This window comes from Vulpes vulpes, unplaced genomic scaffold, assembly GCF_048418805.1.
Source record: "Vulpes vulpes isolate BD-2025 unplaced genomic scaffold, VulVul3 u000000644, whole genome shotgun sequence".
Classification (NCBI taxonomy): domain Eukaryota; kingdom Metazoa; phylum Chordata; class Mammalia; order Carnivora; family Canidae; genus Vulpes; species Vulpes vulpes.
Genome location: NW_027325787.1, coordinates 1,618,057 through 1,630,954, shown reverse-complemented (window position 1 = coordinate 1,630,954; position 12,898 = coordinate 1,618,057). Strand labels below are relative to the sequence as shown.

General features: G+C 51.4%; 1 protein-coding gene across 1 annotated transcript in view; it reads right to left on the bottom strand.

Moving 5' to 3' along the window:
• Positions 1 to 2,569: 2,569 nt before the first annotated feature.
• The window catches only part of DGLUCY (D-glutamate cyclase), a 37,906-nt gene continuing 27,577 nt past the window's right edge, over positions 2,570 to 12,898 (bottom strand). The window contains 6 exon segments of the mRNA XM_025982581.2: positions 2,570 to 2,660; positions 2,662 to 2,699; positions 7,955 to 8,068; positions 8,071 to 8,105; positions 12,206 to 12,215; positions 12,448 to 12,557. Of these exon segments, the coding sequence (XP_025838366.2) occupies positions 2,570 to 2,660; positions 2,662 to 2,699; positions 7,955 to 8,068; positions 8,071 to 8,105; positions 12,206 to 12,215; positions 12,448 to 12,557 (398 nt within the window).

Sequence of the window (12,898 nt, the reverse complement as noted above, 5' to 3'; positions counted from 1 at the left end):
AGTTTCCCCACCGGCCTTTAGAGCACATGAACTGTGTCTCTGGGGCACATGGTCCTTCAGGTACTGGCATCTAAAGACCTTTTTTTTAGACTCCTTCTCAGCATTAACCCTTCCAAGCTTGTATTAGACAATGCTGCATTATACCGTAGTCATGAATACACCCCCCTCAGATCACAGTGCCTTCGAACAAGAACAATTTGTCTCCTGTTCATGCAAAGTCCAATGAGAGGCTGCTCATTCTGCCAAGTCTTCATCCAAGTAATGGCAGTGATTTAGGATCATTCCATCAAGAGATTCCAGCATCTTGAGGTCTTCTCCTTCCATCCACACAGGCGGCACAAAGAAAATCTCTTGAGGCATTTACGGCCAACTCTGGAAGTGGCTGCTATCCCTGCTGTCCATGCCGCCCCAGACGTGGACACAGGCTCTTCATCAAAACACTGCCGAGACTGGGACGAATGTGAGCAGAACTTTGCTAAAGGCTTGACCTGGAATCATCCTGTGGAACAGAAACACATGAAAACTGGATTGTGAAACCCAGTGCTCCAGTGGTCCCTGGGCGGGACCCTGCTAAGGAGTCTACCCTTGGCTTTCTTGCATCCTTGCCCCTTCCTCCCTTCAGGGCCGGGGGGTGTAGATGCCTCACCCCAGAGCTAGGACCCTCATCCTCAGCCTTCTCCGGGCTCCCCCCCGGGTCTCAGGCTCTTTCCCAAACAACTTCATCATCTCCCCGTAACCTCCTAGCCACAGTGCAGATAACCTATGACACAGTCATGCCTTCAACTGCTCCAGGCCAGAGCAGAGCTCTGTTATTACTATTGCAAAACCAAAGGCCCATTAGCGTCTTTCCCCAAAATATGAATCAGAAGTGTGATGGCAGCTTTACCAAGGTGAGGTTTTCTCTCTCCTAGCCATGGAGACTTCAGAAATGCCAGGGACACTCTCAGAGGGCCCCGGTTCCATGGAGCTCTGCAGTCGCCAATCAGGGACGAATATATCCCTGGAGGATGACTGGCCCATGAAGCTGAGAGCTGGGAGGGGCTCGGGGAGCTGTGAGAAGTTGCAGATGGACGGACTGGGAGCTTATCTTGCCATGAGCACGTCAGCCCTGAGCCCACGCCAGCTGAAGCATAGACCTGGAGGTGGGGGCTCCTCACCCAAATGACAAGGGAAAGTCTGGACAGTCCCCACCCCAGCTATTTCCGGCCAGGGGCTAGGCTGTGCCCCTGTGTAGGGAGCACTGGAAATTAATCCCAGATTGCTTACTGATACTTAACTTTAACTTCTGCAGTGGAGTAGGCAACTTAAAGTAGCATGTGTTCCGTGCTTTACAACTAATTCCCCTTCAAGAACTGAAGTAGACATGTTTGTTTTTGTTTTTGTTTTTTTAAGATTTTATTTATTGATTTGAGAGACAGCAAGAGAGCACAAGCAGGGGGAGCAGCAGAGGGAGAGGGAGAAGCGGGACCCTCCCTGAGTAGGGAGCCCCATGTGGGACTCGATTCCAAGACCCTGGATCATGACCTGAGCTGAAGGCAGACACTTTACTGACTGAGCCACCGGGGTGCCCCTGGAGTAGACGTGTTTGAGGAAATAAAATGAAGCAGGCCTAATAAGCGTCTGGGGCTGTAGCTGGGAAGCTGGACTACCCCATCTGGATGAGTCAGCCATCACTCAGCAGGGAACTAGCACAAGACACTGTCCTGGTGCAGCATGGGAGTGTAATGGGATGTGGTCAGTGACTCTGCTGTTAATTTTTTGGGAAATGTGCAGCGGAAGATGGTAAAGGAGATAAGGGCGAGCTGACTACAGCTGTCCCAGAGGATCCTGGGAGCCACCTGAGCCCCTACAGGGTCCCAACCCACCCCCCAGCTCCAGGAGCCTGGCTGCCCTCCTAGGCAGGGAGGCCAGAACCGCCGGCTCCGGGCTGGGTCTGAGCACATGGGGAGGAAGCAAGGAGTAGGGTCTGGCTCTGTGGTGGAGGGGTGTCTGGACCCACGGGGGTGACCAGAGGTGAGCGGCAGACAGGAGGTGATGGTGATAAATGGAAGGTTTGAAGGCCCAAGTAAACAAAACATTGTTTGAAAAAGAGCATTTCAGAGGTATAAATATTTTGATGGTGGTGGTCAAGTCCTGAGCTTTGTAAATGTACACTACATATTTGAACGTTCTATCATTTCTTAATTAGCCTGGGGGATTATTCTCGGCCCTGGTCATGCCTACTCTTGTGTCTGCCTGGCCAGCAATATTTTTTGCGGGTGTGCCCACAAATGGTTGGTCAGAGAACCCTCGGAGCAGAACCATGTGGGCGCCCTGAAGGCGCCAGGGTGAGGAGGGTGGAGATCAAGGCCTCTTGGAACTTAGGAAGAAAAGAAAAAACCAGAAACCCCAAAGAAATGTTCACCTTGGTCCATATCAGCTGCACTATCCTGTCCCAGGCAGGGGCCTTGCGGGAGCCCGGGCGTGGCTCACCCAGGGCCAGTGTTTCTTCACAAGGCCGTCGGGGAAAACCGGGGGGTCCTCAGGGAACCCCCGCCCTGGGGTCCAGGCATGGCCACTGTGTGCACAGTCACACGCACCGGGTGACATCCACCAGCCTCTGGATGACCTGGGCGTGGGTGGTGTGGAAGGGCAGCCTGTCCACCTCCATGCCCACTCTAAACTCTGTGGTGCACCAGGATGCCCAGCATTTTTTCTTCCTGGAAAAAAGTTGAGGACAGAGTCAGAAGTAGTGGAGGGGGAGGAAAAAGAGAGACAGACACACGATTACGAGCGCGGCAGGCATGTTTGGGCTCAATCTCTCCCTCTCTCTTTTTAGAGCAAAATAAAATTTTGCTTTAGCCATGCGAATGCCCCTGAGAGACTCATCACAAAAGTCCTGCATCACGTTGGGCCTCGTCTGCCCCAAACCCACTGCTCAGAAGCAGCAACTTGGAACAGTTTGGGGTGCTTCTTTTGGGAGTCACCCTCCTGTAACTACATATGGTTCTTAGAAAACCACGTTTAGCGTTTGTTAAAAACACTGAAGATTCACTTCTGCGGGTCCAGCGTGAGCTACTCCCTGCACCCTCGTCCCTGCTCAGCTCCCATCATGTGCCAGTGGCCTGACTGCCAGAAGGGCTCCCAGTCCCCTGAGCCCCCAGCATCCATGAGCCTGTCCACACGCCTGCTGCAGCCGTCCTCTCGACATCACCCGGTGTGGACACGGGAGCATCTGCAGGGAGCAGAGCCATGGAGAAGATACAGCCCGACCCAGGGCCCAGGAGGCAGGGTTTGGGATCACACAGATCTGACTTGGGTCTTTCCTGGCAGCCTCTCCACGCCTCAGCGTCCTCATCTGTATAATGGGGATGTCCATGATAATAATAGTAATAATGCCCCCTGGGTGGCTTGTTGTAAGGATTACATGAGAGAATGCAAGGAAAGCACCCAGTGTGGTCCTTGGCGCACAGCAGGTGCTCATGAAATGGGGTGAGTTGTTACTAGCAGGGCTGGGTCCCCTGGCCTTTAGCCCAAAGCTTGTTGCCTTTGACATACTTGCTGATTATTATTATTATTATTATTTAAGTGATTTGATTCTCCTCCTCTCTCCCACTGAGAGGTCCCGAAGAACCACTTGTCTACTCATCCACCATGCATGTCTCTCTGGCTGAAAAGTTCTGGTCCCCCTGAGGAAGGTGGGTCTTAGGTGAAGACATGAGGAGAGGGGATGGAGGAGAGGGGATGGAGTCCAAGGGGCCAAGGTGAAGCGCATCCTCTCCCTCCTCCTCCACCAGCAGAGGAGGGGGATGGTGCTGAGACGAAGGACTCTACAACAGGAAGGTTAGGATGGGTCTGAGAAGGGCTCTTGCCTTCCTCCCCGTGTCCTTGCTCATTCATTCTATTGCCCATCAAAGTTTTCTTGAGCACCTGCTGTGTGCCAGGCCCCGAACCAGGGATACGATGGGAATGTGACGCAGTCCCTGCCCTGTGGGGCAGGGGGGGTCACAGTCTAGGAGACTGATGAGGCAGACACAGTCCGTGGGGATCACAGCGCCGAGCAGGGGCTCCAACCTCATTTATCAGAGTGGCTCAAGTAAGACTTTCCGGAGGAGGAGCAGCTAGGACTACAGGTGAGGAAAGAGCAGGAATGAGCCAAGCCAGGGGCGGTGAGGAGCACTCGCTGAAAACTTGTCTGAACAGCACAGAAAGTACTGGCAAAGGTCACATGGGAACTGTCTACTCCCAGCTGGCCCGAGAGCCTGCATTTCCATAATGCCCTGGAGGCCATGGTTGGAGGGCCACCCTAGGGCATTTCCTGGCATCTCTTTGCCCACCTGCCCACAATGCCATTTCCTGCCCTTTGTCTGAGTTTTATTTTCCATTTCTTCCTCTCTTGGGTCATATCCTCCCTTTATAGGGGAATGCTTCTGGGACCCAGGAGTTAGTGTGGGAGCATTTCCTCCCAGCACACTGCCTGCTGGCACCATTCCCATCCTTCGGGGTCCTGGGGAGGGCCTTGGGGGTGTCAGGCTGCAAGTAACCAGTCAGCAGTGTAGGAAGAGCCCCAGGGAGCTGGCACTCAGCCTCTATGAAGAGCCCCAGGGAGCAATCTGGCCAACGGTGCCCACCTGCAAATTTCCAGGAGTCACGGAATGACCACATGGTCTTCAAGGAGACCCCTGCAAGTGGAGGTGGCGGCACAGGGAGAGAATGGACCTGGAGGCTGTGACACCAGCCCAGGCTGAGACAGTGTGACATGAGAGGAGGGACAGAGGCCTGAAGTGAGACAGAGCGTCCAGGGCTTGGGGTCCAGTGTGTTGTGAGTAGGGACGGAGGCCCCGGATGACTTCTGGGCTTAGAGGCTGAGTGTGTGGGTGGTCTCCGTGGTTGACGCGGGAGCATGGCAGGCTGATATTCACGGGCAGGTGGTGGTGCTCTTCAAAGTGGGACTGGAGAACGAGGCCTTCTAGGAAGTTAGAACTTTAGCATGATCTTGGCAGTAGCTGCATGGATGTGCACATATGTAAAAATTCATCTATTGTCCACTTATGGTGCATGCTTTTTCTTTATTCTATGTAACTCAATTTTAAAAGGTTAGGAAAGAAAGTGGAGTGGAATGGAAGTGCTAGAAGCGAATGGGAATCCAGGATAAAGCCATGTTCCTGTCTCTCTGCATTATCCATCCACATATCCATCCATCCATCCACCCATCCATCCACCCATCCCTCCACCCATCCATCTATCCATCCACCCACCCATCCATCCACCCATCCATCCATGCATCCACCTATCCATCCATCCATTCATCCATCTATCCATCCATCCATCCATCCATCCATCCATCCATCCATCCATCCACCCTTAGTCCCTCCTGTAAAGTGTCATCAATCAGCTCTTAGCTCCTGACAAAGTCTGGGGAATGCTCTCCAGCCATTTGCTCTGCCCTCAGACAAACATCCTGGGCACAGCAAAGAGCCACAGTGGGCAGAGTGTGCCCTAGATGTTGGTGGCCACCTCCCCGGGCTCCTCAGCATGGTACCCACACCTTCCACAGTCATGATCAGATCAGACCCCTAAGAATTGTCCCTCAACATGGGAGGCCCTGCTTGTAAGCAACTTACAGAGCAGAGATGAGGGACATCCCTCACCCCCTCAGCAATCAGGCCGCACCGGCTGCCCAGGCCACAACTCTGTCCAGCATTGCTCCGGGGCTCAGGGATGCCCAGTGAGTGACGTGTGGAATTCTAGTACGACGATTGCAGTTCTTCCTCCTGCATGCTGCATGGCTTCATATGCCTGCACCTTTGCTTATGTGAGTCTTGCTGCCTGGAAGATCCTTCCCACCCTTCCTTACCCGGTTACTTACATCCTACTTGCCCTCCAGGACCCAGCTTAGTGTCACCTCCTCCAGGCAGCCTTCCTTGAGGTGAGCTAAATGCCTGTTCGCTGTCCCTACAGCAGCTTGCTCTGCACACTTCCATCCTTTCCTGTGTCTTGCCCCAACCCCCAGTGGACCCTGAGCTCCCCACCCAGGGCCTGGATCTGATCCCCCATCGTCTCCCACAGCAAACCTAGCTTGGGCCAGAGGAGGGGCTCAGGGGCTCAACACACTTTTGCTTTGAAAATGTTCCCTTCTCTTTTCCTCACAAGGGTGATGCATTATTAATGTATTTATGATGGACTGTGTAGAAACCTAAAAGGAGAATTTTCCATCCCTGGCGGGTAAGCGCTTGGGTTGTGTGCATTTGTTTGGGCGGGTTCATTCCTTTGTGTCTGCGTGAATCAGGAATCATGTGTGAGGCAGCCCCCTGAGTGAATGTTTCCAATTCAGATCCAGGAAATGCAAAGAAAGCACAGAAGGCCCTCTGGGCCCCACGGGGGCAGACCATTTCCTCTGAAAATGTCACTTGAGCCGCTCTAGTCCCCCCCACTCCCTGTGGCACCCTAGCATTCACCAGGGACCAGGAAACTTCTGAGCCATGGAAAGAGCCCAGAGAATGGAGTCAGAGGTCCCAGTGCCCCCCTCATCTGGGTGTGTTGGGCAAACCATCCCTGCCCCCACCACCTGCTGGAATCCCAGCTCCCTCATCTGTAAAGTGGGTATAACATCAATCCAGAGAGGTGTTGGAGAGAAACATGGTTTCAGGAGGGAGAAAGAGACAGAGAAGCCGAGGGAGAGACAGGGCTCTGGATGGGCTCTGGGCCTCAGCGACCGGCTGCCTGGGGACTCATCCCAACCACTCGGCCCATCTGAGCTGCTGTGTCCAGGCTCAGTGCTCAGGAACCTTCCTGCCCTTAGATTGCATTCCCTTCTCCCCAGACCAAGCCTCTAATGCAGGGTCTCAGAATGTGGTCACCCAGAACATGTCGGGGATGCTCTTGTCCAGCTCACCTCCAGCCTACTGAGTCAGGACTCCTGGGTGGGCTTTGCGCTCTGTGATTTAAGATGCCCCAGAGGTGATTCACATGCCTTTGAAGTTGGGAAACTGCTGCCCTGCGTCCAGCCACCCACTCGTGTATGCATTTGTTCGCTTATTCATTCATTCCACGAGAATTTACCAAGCGCCGTGTTTCCCTCTGCTGGTTGTTGGAAAAGCAGACACGGAAGACCTGGTTCCTGGTGTTGCAAGTAGTAATCGAGACCTTTGGGGGACCAGACTGTGAAAGTGAGGCCATAGGTTGCAGGAAAGCTGATTTTTTGGACTGGTTAGGAGTGGCCGAGGGGTAGGGGGGCCCAGCCTGACTCAGCACGGGAACCCCTCCCTGGGCCTGATTGGGCCCAAGTCCTCCTCCTCCTCCTCCTCCCTGAAGAAGGCAAACTCTTCTTTTCACTGAACCTCAATCTGCTCTTGTGACCCCTGCCCCTCAGGCAGCTTTTGTCTGTCAGGTGGCCTAGGGCAGTGGTCCCTCTCCCTTCCCCCCTTCAGGTGTGAGGCCTGGAGTGGGGCTACTCTTCTGGGCTCCAGCCAACACAACCCAGCTCCCTCCACTGTTTCTTCTCAGACTTTGCAGCCCTGTCACCTCCTGCCTGCTCTCAGGTGAAGGAGAAGCTCAGGTAAAGCTGCAGCTCACAGGGGAAGTCATTTGGGGCCTGGGGTTTAGACATAAAGTCAGGGCTTTCGATGCCAATTTCTCACGATCCAAATGGATCCAAATGACTCTGGGAAATTCCCCCCGAAGGTGCTCTAGGCTCTGGGAGGAGCCAGGGATGGAGAGAGGGTTTGAGCCTGGAATCCCTGTCAGTGGGTGTGGCCGAGGGAATGGCAGAGTCATGGAGTCCTGTTTTTCGTTTATTTGATATATTTTTTTTAAATAATCAGCCTAAAATAATCCACACACCAAAGGGCCAACATCTTCTGGTGGCAGAGTCTGCTCCCCTAGGGTGAGGCTGAGGAAGGGCAGTAGTGATGCTGGGCCTGCGCCCCTAGCCTGGAACCTTCCTCCCGTGGGTGTGGCCTGCTGGGTGTGTTACCTTAGCAAGGACAGAAGGGCCTGATCCCAGTCCCCTTTCCCAGGCGCTCCTGGGCCCAACTGCCTTTGTTAGGTAAGGTCTGTGGACCTCACAGGTGTTTAGGATGTACAGCGTGTACAGGCCAAGGCATAGCCTCCCCAGTTAGAAACACCTAGAACAAAAAAAGATTCTATCATAGAAGTGGAGAGGTGATGGGGTCCGTCACCCTGCCTCTAAGCAGCAGGACTCGTCTCCAAGAAGGGCCCCACACTCAGTGGCACCAGCGGCCCCTGGGAATTGATGAGAAAAACAGATTGATGGACCCCAGGGCAGACTCATCAGAAACTCGGTGGGGAAGTCAGGGGTCACATTGAGGGTTCATAAGCCTCCAGGTGATGCTGATTCAAGTTAAGGTTTGAGAACCCCTGCTCCACACTGGCTGGGTTACGTCCTGTTAGCTACCCACCATCAGGGAGATTGGCTCTAACCCTGGGGAGCTGTTTCAGGACTTCTGACCTTAAGGCCTGGCCCTCCCACGTGGCCGACCTGGGTCCCTCCTGCTGCCTGGGAGCTGGTCCTCTGAGGGGCTCACTGGCTGTGCGGCATCGCCTCTGCGTGGAGGGTGCCCCCAAGCCAGCCTCTGGCCTCCTGCCTTCTCTGTCAACTAGCCCCAAGGTGCCTATTCCCCAGGCTGGGCACCACGTCACTGGCTCTTCTCTGAAACCTGCCCAAGTGCTCCATTCGGCTGAAGGAGGACTGATTAAGGACCTGCTGGACTGTAGGTGTCAGAGCCAAAAAAAAAAAAAAAAGAGAGAGAGAGAGAAGAAAAGAAAAGAAAAAAATGAAGAGCCCCCAACCAGGGGAGAGAGTGAGGTGCTCACAGGATGATGGGAGCACTCAGGAGAGGCCTGGCTTGGGAAAAATTCACAGAAAAAGGGTCATTTAATACGGCCTTGCAGGATTTGGCAGAGAAAAGGTAGAGAGTGGGGCACCTCAGGTAGAAAAAAATCCCAACATGCTGTGTGTACAAAGGCGTGTGGCACACAAGTACAGGCACGTATGAAAACGTGGGACGTGAGGACCATGCAGGCTGGGGGTGGGGAGGTCCAGGGGGAGGGGGAGAGGGAGAAGGAGCCCAACATGGGGCTGGATCTCACCACCCTGAGATCATGACCTGAGCCCTTACTATTTTTCTGCCTGCTGGATCTGTCCCTGACAGATGGTGATTAAAGTCTCCATGGATATGAGAATGGATCCACCCATTTCTCCCTGTAGTTCTATTTGTCTCACATATTTGACACTGTTTTAGGAGCACCCACACATTAAGAATTTTACATCTTGGGGCGCCTGGGTGGCTCCCCAGTTGGTTGGATATCCAATTCTTGGTTTCCACTTGGGTGGTGGTCCCAGCGTCACAGGATTGAGCTTCATGCTGGGTGCAGAGTCTGCTTGGGATTCACCTCCCTCCCCTTCTGCCCCTCCCCTTGCTCACACTCACTCATACACTCCCTCTCTCAAAAATAAATGAACAAATAAAATCTTTTAACAAAATTGATATGTCTTTGGGGTGCCTGACTGGCCCAGTCAGAAAAGCAATGAGACTCTTGACCTTGGGGTTGTGAGTTCAAGCACCACATTGGGTGTAGAGATTACTTAAATAATAAAACTTAAAAAAAATAAAGAATTGTTATGTCTTCAAAAACAAACAAACAAAAAGAATTGTTCCATCTTCTTGGAGTCTTGTCCCCTTTACATTATAGAATACCCCCCTTTGACCCTGGAAACTTTCCTTGCTCTAGAATCTGCTCTGAGATTAGTATAGCTACCGATGCTCTCTTTCAGTTCTTGTTAGCCTGGTATATTTTTTCTCCTTCCATCCACTTTTAATCTATATTTATTTTTAACGTGGGTTTCTTACAGACAACTATAGCTGGGTCTTGGTTTTTGATCCACCCTGACAACCTCTGCCTTTTAATTGGAGTATTTAGGCCATTGACATTTAAGGTGATCAATTATGGTGGATCAATATCTGCCACATTTGTTACTATTTTCTGTTTGTTGATGGAGTTCTTTTTTTTTTTTTTTCCTGTTTTTGTCTTCCACTCTTTTTCTGCCTGTTGTGGTTTTCACTGAGCACTTTATATGATTTTATTTTCTCTTCTTTCTTAGCATATCAATAATACCTCTTTTTGGGGCACCTGGGTGGCTCAGTGGTTGAGCATCTGCCTTCAGCTCCAGGCATGACCCAGGGGTCCTGGGATCAAGTCCCACATCGGGCTCCCCACAGGGAGCCTGCTTTTCCCTCTACCTGTGTCTCTGCTCTTTCTGTGTCTCTCATGAATAAATAAAATCTTTAAAGAACCACCTCTTTTTTAAAAAATTATTTTTAGTGGTTGCCCTAGAGTTTGCAATATACATTTATAACAAATCCAAGTTCACCTTCAAAGAACTGTTTCACAGGTAGGGCAAACACTTTAGATAAAACACCCCTCATTCTTCCATCCTATCCCTTGTATGATTGCTGTCGTCCACTTCACTTACATACATGAACATGACTGAATGTGTCGTTGCTATTATTATTCAGAACAAAGTGTTATCTGTTAGATCAATTCAGAGTAAGAAAAACAAAAGTTATTTTTACCTTCATTTACTTATTCTCCGTTCTTGGTATAGATCTGAGTTTCTGATCTATGCAATTTTCCTTCTCCCTAAAGAATTTCTTTCAACATTTCTTGCAAGGCGGGTCTCCTAGCAACAAATTACCCTCCGTTTCTGTCTGTCTGAGAAGTTCTTTGTTTCTCTTTCACTTTTGAAGGATAATCTCACAGGGCACAGAATTCTAGGTTGGTGGGTTTTTTCTGTCAACACTTCATACATGTCATGCCACTCTTCTTGCTTGTGTGGTTTCTGAGGAGAAGTTGGGTGTAATTCCTACTTTTGCTACGCATTTATCTGGCTGGGTGTTCTCTGAGCTTCCTGGATCTATGGTTTGGTGTCTGACATTGACCTGGGTGGAAAACCTCAGTCATTATTGCTTTAAATATTGCTTCTTTTCCTTTCTTTTCCTGCTGATATTCCCACTACATGTATGTTAGCAATTGTTCCACAATTCTTGGATATTCTATTCTGTTTCATCCAGTCTTTTTCCTTAGCTTTTTAATTTTAGATGATCCTATTGTCCCCTCTGCAAGAGGTGATTTTCTCAGCTGCATCCAGGCTACCGGTCAAAGGAATTCTTTGTTTCTGTTGCCGTGGTTTTGATTTCTGGCATTTCTTTTTTTCTTAGAATTTCCATTTCTCTTCTTATATTATCATCTGTTCATGGCATGTTTGCCATGTTTGGATATGTTTGGATATTTCCCTTCCCCCAGGCAGGTTAGGCTCTGATAAAATCCCAGCAGGCTTGGCTCTGGTAAAGTGGTTTCTCTTAAGGGCGGGTCTCATCAAGAGTGAAGTGTTCTGGGGATGCCTGGGTGTCTCAGTGGTTGAGCATCTGCCTTCAGCTCAGGGCATGATCCCGGGGTCCTGGGATTGAGTCCCACCATCCCACCATCGGGTTCCCGGTGGGGAACCTGCTTCTCCCTCTGCCTGTGTCTCTGCTTCTGTGTGTCTCATGAATACATAAATAAAAAGAACAGAGTGTTCTGATGTATTTTCAAATGGTTTCTTCCCTCTACCCCCTAAATCACAAGGGGATTTTTCTCTGATATCCATGGTGTGGACTGGATAGAACTCATGGGGGGTAAAGGTCACAAACATGTGGCGACCCCCTGTGACCTGGACCACCTGGAGTTTTGAACTCAATTCATCAGTTGCAGGTTTTCCTACTTTGACACTCATTCCCTCAGGGATTTCTGCTTATCTCCAGGCTCCGTTTTGAGGATGAAATGGGAAAGTCTTTTTTAGGTATTTGTCAAAAGTACTGAAACTTGTGGTGCTGTCAAGGGAGGAGAGGTAGGGCCTAGAAGGACCTGGATACCAGAAAGATCAGTCCTGGTAGGGAGGGGTGAGAGAGGGCAGCTTGGGGCAGAGGTAAATTTGAGGAGAGGTGGGAAGTCTTTGCTTCCTCCAAACATCTACCAGATTGTTCTCTTCCTTTCCACCATGTGGGAGGAACCGAGGAAAGCATGGATGACCCCTCCTCGGAGAGGCCTTCCCTGACCATAATCTAAAATGGCCTGCCTCTCCCTCTCTCTCATCTACCCATAGCTCTCAGCACTATTTAGCATGAGCTGGGTACTTCTTTCTTAGAGTTCCTTGTCTGTCCGCCACCTGCAAGAGCCTTGTGGAGCAGGACCCTTGCCATGTTAACACCAGGATTCTAGAACAACGCCTGGCACACAGTCAGTGTTTGTTGGATGACTGAGTGAGAGGCCAAAGGCTGAGAACCAGGTTCCCTCTTGCTCTTGTGCCCTGGAGCCCCCACTCCCAGAGGAGAGGAGACCAGCTGGATGGATTCCAGGCCTCCAGGGCCCTCCTCCTGGGTAGCCGGGCCCGATGGACCTGGTGATGACTGCAAAGTCGGCCTCCATGTCACAAGTGATCACATCTCCATTTCATATGTGTCTCTTCACAGCCCCCTTGACTTTGCCCATCCTGAGCTCGTTGCCCCTGTCACTGACCCCTGAAGGGAAGCGGAACCACATCAGGCAGTGTTGAGGACTGACCAATATGGGAGTGGTTGTGGGGCAGGGCAGCCCCTCAACATGGAGTTTGTTGCCTCGGGGAGGGGAAAGGGTTGACTCTGGCTATATTTTCAGACAACCAGGAGATGTACATCTCCTTCAGATCGTCGAGAGACTTTAGTTTGGAACTCGGCAGTGTGGGGCCATGTCCCCAACTGAGTCACACTCTCTAGTCACAGATGGAGCACCCCCTATCCTGCTGCCACCATCCCTGTTGGAGATGTGGGGTGGTGGTCTTAACTCTTGAGTGGCTCCTGCTCAGACCAGGGCTGCAAGACCC